General features: G+C 38.1%; 1 protein-coding gene across 1 annotated transcript; it reads right to left on the minus strand.

Moving 5' to 3' along the window:
* Positions 1 to 31: 31 nt before the first annotated feature.
* LOC147158482 (cytosolic 5'-nucleotidase 1A-like) lies at positions 32 to 3,865 on the minus strand. Its single transcript, XM_086061893.1, has 6 exons — positions 3,604 to 3,865; positions 3,274 to 3,441; positions 1,905 to 2,034; positions 1,709 to 1,831; positions 1,449 to 1,633; positions 32 to 1,127 (listed from the first exon to the last, which is right to left on the minus strand). Exons 1-6 carry the CDS (start codon positions 3,715 to 3,717, stop codon positions 765 to 767), a joined length of 1,083 nt encoding a protein of 360 aa, XP_085918019.1. The 5' UTR covers positions 3,718 to 3,865; the 3' UTR covers positions 32 to 764.
* Between the last annotated feature and the right edge of the window lie 6,740 nt (positions 3,866 to 10,605).

A 10,605-nucleotide genomic window follows, 5' to 3' on the forward strand; every position in this document is an offset into this window, starting at 1 on the left:
AATTATATAAAGTAAAATAAAAATATTGAAATTAAAGAGTGATTGAGGCCTTTATTTAAAATGTGACACCAAACAAGGTAAATACCATATACAATATCTGAAAATTCCACTTTAAGTGCCGACAGGAAGTAACAGTTAAACTCTTGAAGTAACTCTCGCACAAAAACAACAACACATTCATGCTAGAATAGAGCGAAAAGTTGTAAACAACTCACAGAGTCTGACTCTGGCAGTTATGAGTGTGCTTCTACAGCAAAGGCAGTAACGACAAAAGACGGGATCAGTGTTTCAAAGTTCATCCATCCATCCATTTTCACTAACGTGTATCGTCATAAGGTGAGCTGGAGCCAATCTAGGCTGACTTTGGGCGAGAGGTAAATTACACCCTGGACAGGTTGCCAGCCAATCGCAGGGCGGGCAAAATTATTGCCAAACAGCTGACATGGGTATTTTCAAAAATGTTTTAAAAAAACGCTTTACCGTTGTGTGCCTCCATTCAAAACGCAGCAAAACGGCAACAAAAATAAATGGACTTTTTGAGTATGATACAGTATAAACTTAAGTGAAAGTGTGTGTTGGCTGGTGAAGCACTCACTTTAAAAATACACAGTAATGCTATTTTCAAAAGTTATATTAAAAACTAGAAAATATAAAATCCCTGTTCGTTAGCAAAAGTCTCCAGCAAACTGTAAAATTAGCGCAGTGTGGTATTACAGAAAGTATATTTTGATTTATTTATAAAAGTGTAAAACAAATTAATTTATTCACTCTTTTTTCGGCTGCTCGATAAGTTTTCCCTTGTGGTACTTCTGTCCGATCCCGTAGGGGACATGAGCGGAGATGGTGCCCAGTTCCTTCGCCCCCTCGATGTGGAACATCTGGTCGTCGAAGTAGATGTGTGGCTTTATCTTCTGCAGCAGGGGACCTTTTGGGGCTCCGGCCAGGAAGAGCGCCTCGTCGATCTCCAGGCCCCAACTGCGAAGGGTCTTCAGCACGCGACTGCCCGAGCTGGCAGCGCTCCGGGCCGTAACCAGGAAAGTTCTTATGGGGCAATTCAAACGCTCGTTTTTGGCGTAGAATTTTCTCTGGAGCTTCCCCAAAGATTCCAGGAAGCATTTCAAGGGGCCCTAAAAACATTGACATGATGTAGACATCATATCAGTATTAATTGTTGACCCACCAATATGCTGATTCTGATATTTGGCATAATAAAATTCAGATGACAAATTAATTGGTTGATTAATTTAAAAAATATATAAAATTAAAATTTTTGGTCCCATAAAACTTACAACAATAAAGATATAGGCACAACATTTGACTGTTGTACAGTCCTTTATTATTTGTTACATTTTTGGTGATGAATAAATCAATTAACGCTTTAACTTTGACAGCACTACTAATAACATGCGAAAAACACTAAGTTGTCCTTAAAGGACTAGAGAAGGTACCTGAGCAAGTGGTTTGTTCTCAAACTTCTTCTCGTGCTCAAAAAAGCTGTCCAGGCCGCTTTGCTTAACGATGATCTCCGACTCATCCGAGAAGAGGACGGCGTCGCCATCGAAAGCCACCCTCAGCTGATTGTCGCACAGCTCGTTCTCAGTCTCAGGCATGAACATTGTGGCCGCGGCAATGCCTGAAGCAAAAGCGTTAAAAAAAAAAAATTATTATATCAAAAAAATAAGCGATGTCATATCGTGGCATCACATGCCTTCATCAATGGCCTCTGTGACCTTCTCGGCATCCTTGGAGAGATACAGATTGGTCATGTACGCTTTCAGGTAGCCGATTGGACTTTGCCCTCCAGTCATACAAAATCTCTCAATGGTCAAATCTGAAAGAAAGTCCCATTGAAGAGTTGTTAGCAGACCAATGCTCTTATACAAGGAAACAAAAAGTAAGCATACCATAATGATTGATGCTGTTGATGAGGCGCACTCCAACTTGAGCGTGATTGTTAGTCATGAGCACAATGTCGAACAACTCCTCGCTCTCCGGGTAAAGATCCCTCAGCCGAGAGTTCACCGTCATCAGTGCCTGCGTGTTGAGGGAGCATGATGAATTGTTTTTCATTTATTTATTTTAAAGTTTATGTGCTGATAGGTTAAATATATATATATATATATATATATATATATATATATATATATATATATATATATATATATATATATATATATATATATTGAGACACCATATGATTTTCTAAAATTGTTTAACTTGCATTATATTTTAACTTAATAAAACACATTGTAAACAACATATTTCAACAAAGAAAAAAAAAGAAAAAAAATATTGTACGTCTTGGTTTTTTTTGTGTGTTAAGGGGCTGCTGACTTTGTTTGCACTTACATTAAGCTATTTGTCACTCCCAGTTGATGTTAACTTTAAAACTGACCAAAACTTAATGTTGAAATTCCACTATCTTAATGCTAGCATATAATGTGAAACACCATATATGGGCTTAATGGAAACTAGCATACATGTTACAGTAATTATAACACTTCAAAGAACGGCTACTTTATACACAAAAGGAGCAGCTACATATAAAAAGAGATTCTCTCTGCTATTACTGCACCTCGGTTGGGGACCTTCTCTGCCTCTTCTTCTTGCTTTCAATTATGCTGCATCTACATCTAATAGGCCAGTCAGACATTGTTATGTGTCCGGTGTGCTTTGTTGAATACGCCACACATTATAAGGGGACGTCCACGTTTTAAAACGGCACTGAGCACGATTGCTCTATTCTACATGCAACTTCCTGATGTTACACAAACAAGACATTTCAAAAATGTGCTTTGGAAAGAGAACAAACATCGAGTCGCAGAAAAGTCTCTGATTAGCACCATTATTTTAACACTCATCAAATATGTAGAGACACTCACGCCTCATTCTAAACACCGATATGTGATATTTTGATGACAGTGGTGGACCTTGAATTTCAGGTTGACATGAGTTGGATGGAAACCTGTGGTTGAATTTTTGTGACTGAACCTTCCCGGCAAACTGATTCACCTCTTAGTCAGTCCTCGGGCCGCGTCCTGTCATTTGGGAACGCAACGTTGTGGTTGATTTGTTACAACTTAACATGGTACACATTTCGTAATGTAATTGAGTTAAGTCGACCAACATCACAAAGTGGATTCAAATTTGGAAGGTCCTGGTCCTACACAGTGTGTCAACAAGCCTTGAGACCAAGTGAAGTATTTCAAACACCACACCCTGCAACGCAAGTACCCTGCAGAGGCTTGCTGTCAAATATGCTTGCCAGCTCACCTTGACGAATGGGAAAGCAGCTCCCGGCTTCAGGGGCTCATTCTCGTGTTCGACCTGATAGGCCACGTAGTTTTCCACTCCTTCCTTTTCGTAGATGAGCCTCTCCGCCACCATGTTGAAGAGGGTCCGGGAAGACACGGCGATGGTGACGGCATACCTGGGTTTAGGCTGGGGAGGCACGGACACCAGTAAAAATCAAATCAAATAAAAAATAATGATGATATATATATTCCAAAACAAAATGGACACTTACTTCGGTTTCGGATTTATAAGCTCTAATATAACAAACACACGATGTTAAAACTCTAGCATCCAAATTATTATACTTACCGGTCTCGGTTTGTTTGTTTTGAGTTGTTCAAAAAACGCTTTGGCCGCCGCCCAGTCGTTCTCTTCCGTGTTGTCCTCCACTTGATTTGACTCGTTTATCTTTATGTCGCTCATTTTCAAAAAATAGTTAAAATATATATTTGCTTTGCTAGAGAGCGTGGAGGAAAAGTCCGACCAAAGAGGAGTAACTGGGAGGAAAAGAAAAAAACAACAACCGAAAGTTGGCGGAAGTGTAACAAAAGTGGAGTGGGTGTGTCGACGTGCTGACGTCAGCAGGCTGCGCATTCTTGTGCCAACGGAAGTGGACGCCCCCTTCTTATGGACTTCAACATATATATTTAGTTTACTGTATTTTAAAATATGTCCAGAAGACCGAATGATAGAACACCCACTGACAATCTTGTAACTATTTAAATATACAATTGACTAAAATATCTCACTGTCCAAACATTTGTCCAGTATTTTATTATTATATTCTTGGTTATATTATATTATATTATATTATAGTCTTAGTTTTTACGTGCCTTAAAGTCAAGTATTGGAACAGTTAAGGTACTGTCAAATTATTGTTGTTTATCAAAATATAAATATGAAAGTAGAGATCAACATTTCACTGGTAATAACCAAGGAACAGACATTGAATGGGTAAATCAAGGAAAACAAAGTGTCCAAAATATTTTCAGAAATATAGCGGAAAAAGAGGGAAAAAAATGGCAAACTGCAAATATGCAGTGGTCGACTATTAAAATTTTGAGTGTGTAGATTTTTATGAAAAATCTACAAAATTGAGTTCACACACTTTCCTTTATTTTTATATTTTTATTTTATTTTTTACAAGAGAGCCCTTTGCACCGGAGGGAAAAAAAAATACAATATGGTTAGAAGTGCATGTGGTCCCACTAGAAGTAGGCTACTGCAGAAAAATTGCTCCCAAAGACCCCCTCCCAAGCCAGCATTGAAGTTGCCCATCCCGGCATGGTCTACTTTATCAGTACAGTGGTCTGGTGCAGTGCATTTATCATATTGCACAATATAAGACAGTGTGTATGTATCTCACGCATGAATGACCTCCGTGTTTACAAGAAGACCAACACGTCCCCCCCCCTCCCCTCCCTCACACTTGGTAGAGTCCGACCGGGACGGAGCATCATGGCGGTGGACGGTAAGCATTCGCTCTCAGGTGTTCTGTTGGGGGGGTGGCGACGGGGGCGGGGGAGACTCGTGAAACTTTACTGCGGGTCGCAGTGACGTCCCCGTTTGAAGGCACATTAATGGTGTTGTTGTTGTTTTTAAAACAGGGGTGGATCGTTTTGGGGAGGGTGGTGGATTTCGCGAGGTGCTGCATGGTGCTGATGAATGTTACGATCCCATCACGGGATGCGCTCGCAAGTCACGATGGAGTGGTGCGTTCAGGTGGATCCAGTCACGTTTGTAACAAAAAACGGAACGAAGGCACACTTTAAACCGATTCATGTTGATTATTGTATACACTTGAGCCCAAATTGACGTGGGTTTAAGGCGTGCTGCACTATCACGCGTCGAACACTTTTGTTTTACTGCTACTATGTTGATTAGCGGATGAAAATAGGGATTGTGGACGAGTTGTTTTCGTCGCTGAATTGTACGTACATAGGACGTGACCCACATGATGAGTTCACGCCGCGGTCCTCTTAAAAAAAAAGAAGAAGAAGCTTCAATGGGATGAGTGGAGTGGCACGTGCCTTCCACTATCCCATTGTGGACATGGCGTCACGTGTTATGTGTGCAGCATGAATGTTTACACCTGAACAAGATGTACACGTTCACTATTTGTATGTGATATGCACAGATCTTGTTATTTGATTTTATGTTATGTATATTGAAGAATAAAAGCTGTTTTAAAAACAAAACAAAAACACGTATGGACAAAAAACATTCTGTAGCCTACATTATGTTCTATGTGCAAACTAGTCTAAACACGGCATTCTGATTAATATCGCGTTTGTGGAATATGAATTAGGCAGTAGAATCGACCCGTTCTCTGGGGGCGGCCATTTTGTCACTTGCTGTCGCTCAGGTAACGACCAATCACGGCTCGCCTGTTTTCTGAGTTTGGTCATGTGATGTTCGCAAGCTGAGCAAACTGGATAGCAAATGACATTTGATACTGCTTGAAAATAGGAAATACACAATACATATTTTACATAATGAATGTACATAACTTTAGATGATATTTAATACCGAACATGTTTACAACATGCAACATGTCTTCGTGCTTTAATTCATCTGAGTTGTTGAGCTTCAGTACTGCTGTTGTTGTGTTTGGCAACAAATGGTTCAGCAGTTAATTTTCGTGTGTGTGTAAACGATCTGGACAGCAGTAATTACAGTAACTGCCCATATTTCTGCCAATGGGAAAGTGAGGTGTTTTGACTGCGAGTGTATTAATACATATTTAAAACATACCGTAGCTCAATTGGCTTGACTACCTACCCCTAATGTAAATGCTGCGATAAGCACAATTCATAATCATTCATTGTAATATGGCCTTAGAATGAAAATACATATAGAAATGCTAACATTCTATAAAGATGTAGAAACAGAACTGAGTTCACTGTTGCATCATATTACTTCCGTGGCTAATCTCTCCATCATCCATTTTGTACAAGCCTGCGTGAAAATGATTGCCTCTCATAAGACGCGTGACTTAAAAGTGGTGCTTTGCGTTTTGCTGATTGCGACACTTTTTTTGGCGTCTGCAAGCTTTTGGCCTGTGGATGAACTGCCTGCAGAGAGTTTTAAGTGATTGGGTCTGAGTGATTCTGTCAACTGTGCGACAAAAAAACAAATCGGCTTCTATTTGTTCTGATTCATCTCCTCACAACGCTTCCGCTAAATGTGAGGCTGTGGTGTTCGCTTGGGGTTCATTCAAAAGCAAACTCCTTTTAAGCCCTAACACCACTCGTCATTACCATGTAATCATTTGAAATGTGTTTTCTTGAATATGATCAGGGCACCCCAAAAATCAGTATGATACGAAATGACTATGTACCTTTTCTCACAGCTAGAGAGCGTTCTTGTGCCTGTGTAGGCGCTAAAGTCAGGGGTCATCAACGTGAAGCCTCCAAGGAACACCTAAGGAGCCTGTTCTAAAAAGAAATAAATTAATATACACAGGAGTATAAAAAAATAAAATAATAATAAAATAAAAAATGTAAAAATATTCTGAGATAAATGTAGTCATTTCATTATTTATCACTACAACATTTAATACGAGAGTAATAGGCTAGTATTGAGAATTAAGGTGTAATTTTTTCTAGCTTAATAGGAAGGTCAGAATTTAGAGAGAAAAGGTTGAAATATTTACTTATGACAAAGTAATTTTAGGAGAAGAATGTTGAACATTTTGCAATTAAAGAGACAGTGTGAAGGTTACATTTTTCAATCTTCATTCATTTTAAAAACCCACTATTAACTCATTCACTGCCATTGACGGCTATAGACGTCAAAAAATTATTTTAACTATTTCTATTAGTTTAATTTTTTCCCCACTTTTGTTAACAAGAGTATGAAAACGTTTTTTATTTATTTATTGTACATTAAGAACAGATATAATATTTGTGATTAATCGTGAGTTAACTAGTGAAGTCATGTGATTAATTACAATAAAACTATTTAATTGCACGACGCCCCTAATTTTTAATCTTTTCTTTTTTTAAATCGTGTCAGGCAATTAACTTTTTTAATTCTAATTAATCACATGACTTCAATAGTAAAAACATGTTAAACTAATAGAAATAGTTAAAATAATTTTTTTTGTCTATAGCCGTCAACGGCAGTCAATGAGTTAATTTCAATAATACATTGTCGAAAAAATATGTTCTATCAAATCAACATACATAAAAAAAAATTAATAGTAGGTCTCGTAATCCCTACCCAAAGGAGAACAACTTCACAAATGGAAATTGGTGGTAGGCTTGTGAAGTGTGGTCTCTCTGAGGAACTGTAGTGCGCATGCTTCAAAATGCACACGTTTGGAACTTAGGTCATTGCATTCTATTAGTTCACCACTTGATGGCACTAAGTTCTACACACTGTCCCTTTGAAAAAAAAAGTTTAAAACTTTGTGAATGAAGTTGGACATTCGCGATAAAATGCAAACTGACACATTGAAATTACATTGTGTCAATATTTAACATCAACAAGGAATGTATAAAAGAGTAAAACACATTTACTTCCTTAATCCCTTTTATGGGTTGTTCAAAGCACAAACTAATTTCCAGTTCATCACTTTCATGCAAGGTGGCATGAACATTTGTCAGGTCCGCTAATTTAACTCATTCACTGCCATTGACGTCAAAAATTAATTTGAACTATTTCTATTAGTTACATTTTTTTTCCACTTTTGTTAACAAGAGTATGAAAACCTCGATTTTTTTATTGTACATTTAGAACAGATATAAAATGTATGATTAATCCTGAGTTAACTATTGAAGTCATGCGATTAATTACAATTAAACATTTTAATCGGCTGACGCGATTAAAGAAAAGAAAAGATTATTAAAAATTAGGAGCGTCAGGCGATTAAATTTTTTAATCGTAATTAATTGCACGACTTCATGAGTTAACTCACAATTAATCACACATTTTATATCTGTTCTAAATGTACAATAAAAAAATATAGGTTTTCATACTCTTGTTAACAAAAATGAAAAAAAAATGTTAAACTAATAGAAATAGTTAAAATTAATATTTGACGTCTATAACCGTCAATGGCAGTGAATGAGTTAAGCATGAACGTATGCTTGGACTGCATATGCGATCCCAATTCTTATTTTCTTCCACCAGGGGGCGGGAGGAACTGCGGTGTGCACGAGCTCATCTGCGCACGACGAGGTAACGCCAAGTCAATATGTTCCTCTGTGTTGGCACACTTTTGATTTTGCAGTTTGTTCCTTTGACATGTTGCTGAATTATGAACGACGCATCAAGTTTACGTTCACTCCAGCAAAAGAAGGCGGCAACGTGTTCATGGTTTATTCAGAGTGGAGCTTTTTGTATCTGAGGGCCATGTGTAAGCAAGCATGACCTCCTTTTTAAACAAGCACGTCTTATTTGAATGCACCTTTGAATAAAAAAATTGAATATTAATCAAGTTGGCAGAAATTGTGTGGGAATTTTTACAATCACTCATTGAAAATACAACTTTATTCTCATAAGACAATATGACTTTTTCTCCATAAAAATATTTATGGTATATTTTTTACGAAACACTATATCAATAAATACAAATTTATATATATATATATATATATATATATATAAATTTGCCTACTGTCCGACCGAAATGAAGCATTGTTTTCTCCTTTGACAAATTGCAGCCTTTTAGCAATATCAGTTTTAATTTAATTCATTGTTCATCCCTGGCTATTATACAACTTATATTGGATATTAAATTGTCTAAGAAAGAAGTTTTGTCTTTGTTACAAATAATAAGTGTTACATCAAAAAAAGAAAGAAAAGATTGGTAGTTTCCAAGTTTGGCTCCCTCCACATCTCCACTTTCCAGTGCCAAGAGGTCACCTTACCTCAGGGCTTTAAATTATTCAGCCATTGTTGACATTTGCAGAGCGTTGCCATATACGATATGACTACGAGCTTGCGACATGTTTACACTATATTTCCTTTAATAGATAGAGAGGTCGGCTGTTCTAGCATTTCCCCAAAAAAGAAGAACTTTCTTTGTCCTTTACTATCTCGTACAGCAGACTGGAGGAGCTTGTTAGGAAATTGTGACTTGAAAGAGGATATTCAGATGGTAAGACGACAGCAGCAGAGGCGTCTTTATCTCTTTGGATTTCAACTTCTGACACGTGTGCAAATATGTCAAGAGAAAATGCACTTTAAATGTATCAAATTTGGACATAATAATGCATGATGCGGCATGGTGAGCTAGTGATTAGCACGTCTGCCTCAGTGGAGAGATTCTGGGTTTGAATTTTGGTTCATCCAACCTTTCTTCCCCTTTCCCAAAAATGTGTATGATAGATTAATGGAAGGCACTATGTGTCTATATGTGTGAATGTTTTTTTTCTTACTGTGTATGTGAGCTGGCTGGCGACCAATCAAGGGTGTCTTTGAATGTCTCACGATTCGATTCAAATCAGATTTTTGGGCCTGCGATTCGATTCAGAATCGATTTTCGATTAGGAACATTTTTTTTTTTGACAATGATTTTTGCTTCAATCTGTAGATGTGCAAGAAATTGTAATGATCTACTCCAGTCTGACTCGCTAATGCTAATTAGCGCGCTACTCGCAGCACTTTTATCACTCAAAAGAACGGCTCAAACAAACTTTTATTGGAAACCCTTGATCGTGACTTTTTCCTTCTACTCTCTAATGTGGCTACAACTTAGCAGTGTATTAGACCGGGTGGAACCACACTGCCCCCCAGTGGCCAAACCGGGTACATCATGAACAGCGCTCCAAATAAAGGCGCACGCAGACAAAGGCAAGACAGTATAAAATAATTTAAATAAAATCGATTTTGGGACATTTAAAATCGATTCTGAATCGTACTAAATGAAAATCGCGATTCTTATGAAAATCTATTTTTTGCCACACCCCGAGTGTCCCCTGCCTCTGGTCTGCAGTCGGCTGGGATGAGCTCCAGCTCAAGTGCTGTCGAAAAACGGACGGCTGGATGGGATTTGAATTGTATTAACCTTTGTATGACTTTGTACTAAACGTGTGAGAAGCAGGCTGATTAACGAAGGCGTACTGCGGTGCTCGAGAGTTAACTAGGTCTACAATGCAGTCAGGCTCTCATAAAAATAGCACAGGCATGATTGCATGCACCGCGACTGGCCTACATACAGAGCTGCTGCGCCTTAGAAGGGGAGAGAACACCGATTGCTGCGGCAGTCCTGACTAGGACGTTTGCCTTTATTATTTACATGTTGTAAACTTGCTCATTAAGCCCTTAAATAAATCGCACATTGTTCCTTCCCATTTGTCCCCT

This window comes from Leptonotus elevatus, chromosome 18 (genome assembly GCF_054856555.1).
Source record: "Leptonotus elevatus isolate MCC_2025b chromosome 18, RoL_Lele_1.0, whole genome shotgun sequence".
NCBI lineage: Eukaryota > Metazoa > Chordata > Actinopteri > Syngnathiformes > Syngnathidae > Leptonotus > Leptonotus elevatus.

What these genes read in the sequence shown, in the direction of transcription:
- LOC147158482 (XM_086061893.1), bottom strand. Translation starts at nt 3,717, where the DNA reads ATGAGCGACATAAAGATAAACGAGTCAAATCAAGTGGAGGACAACACG. An exon ending in AAACAAACAAACCGAGACCG is followed by an intron (nt 3,442 to 3,603) that starts GTAAGTATAATA and finishes GTGCCTCCCCAG; the next exon opens with CCTAAACCCAGGTATGCCGT. An exon ending in CTGCTTTCCCATTCGTCAAG is followed by an intron (nt 2,035 to 3,273) that starts GTGAGCTGGCAA and finishes CTCAACACGCAG; the next exon opens with GCACTGATGACGGTGAACTC.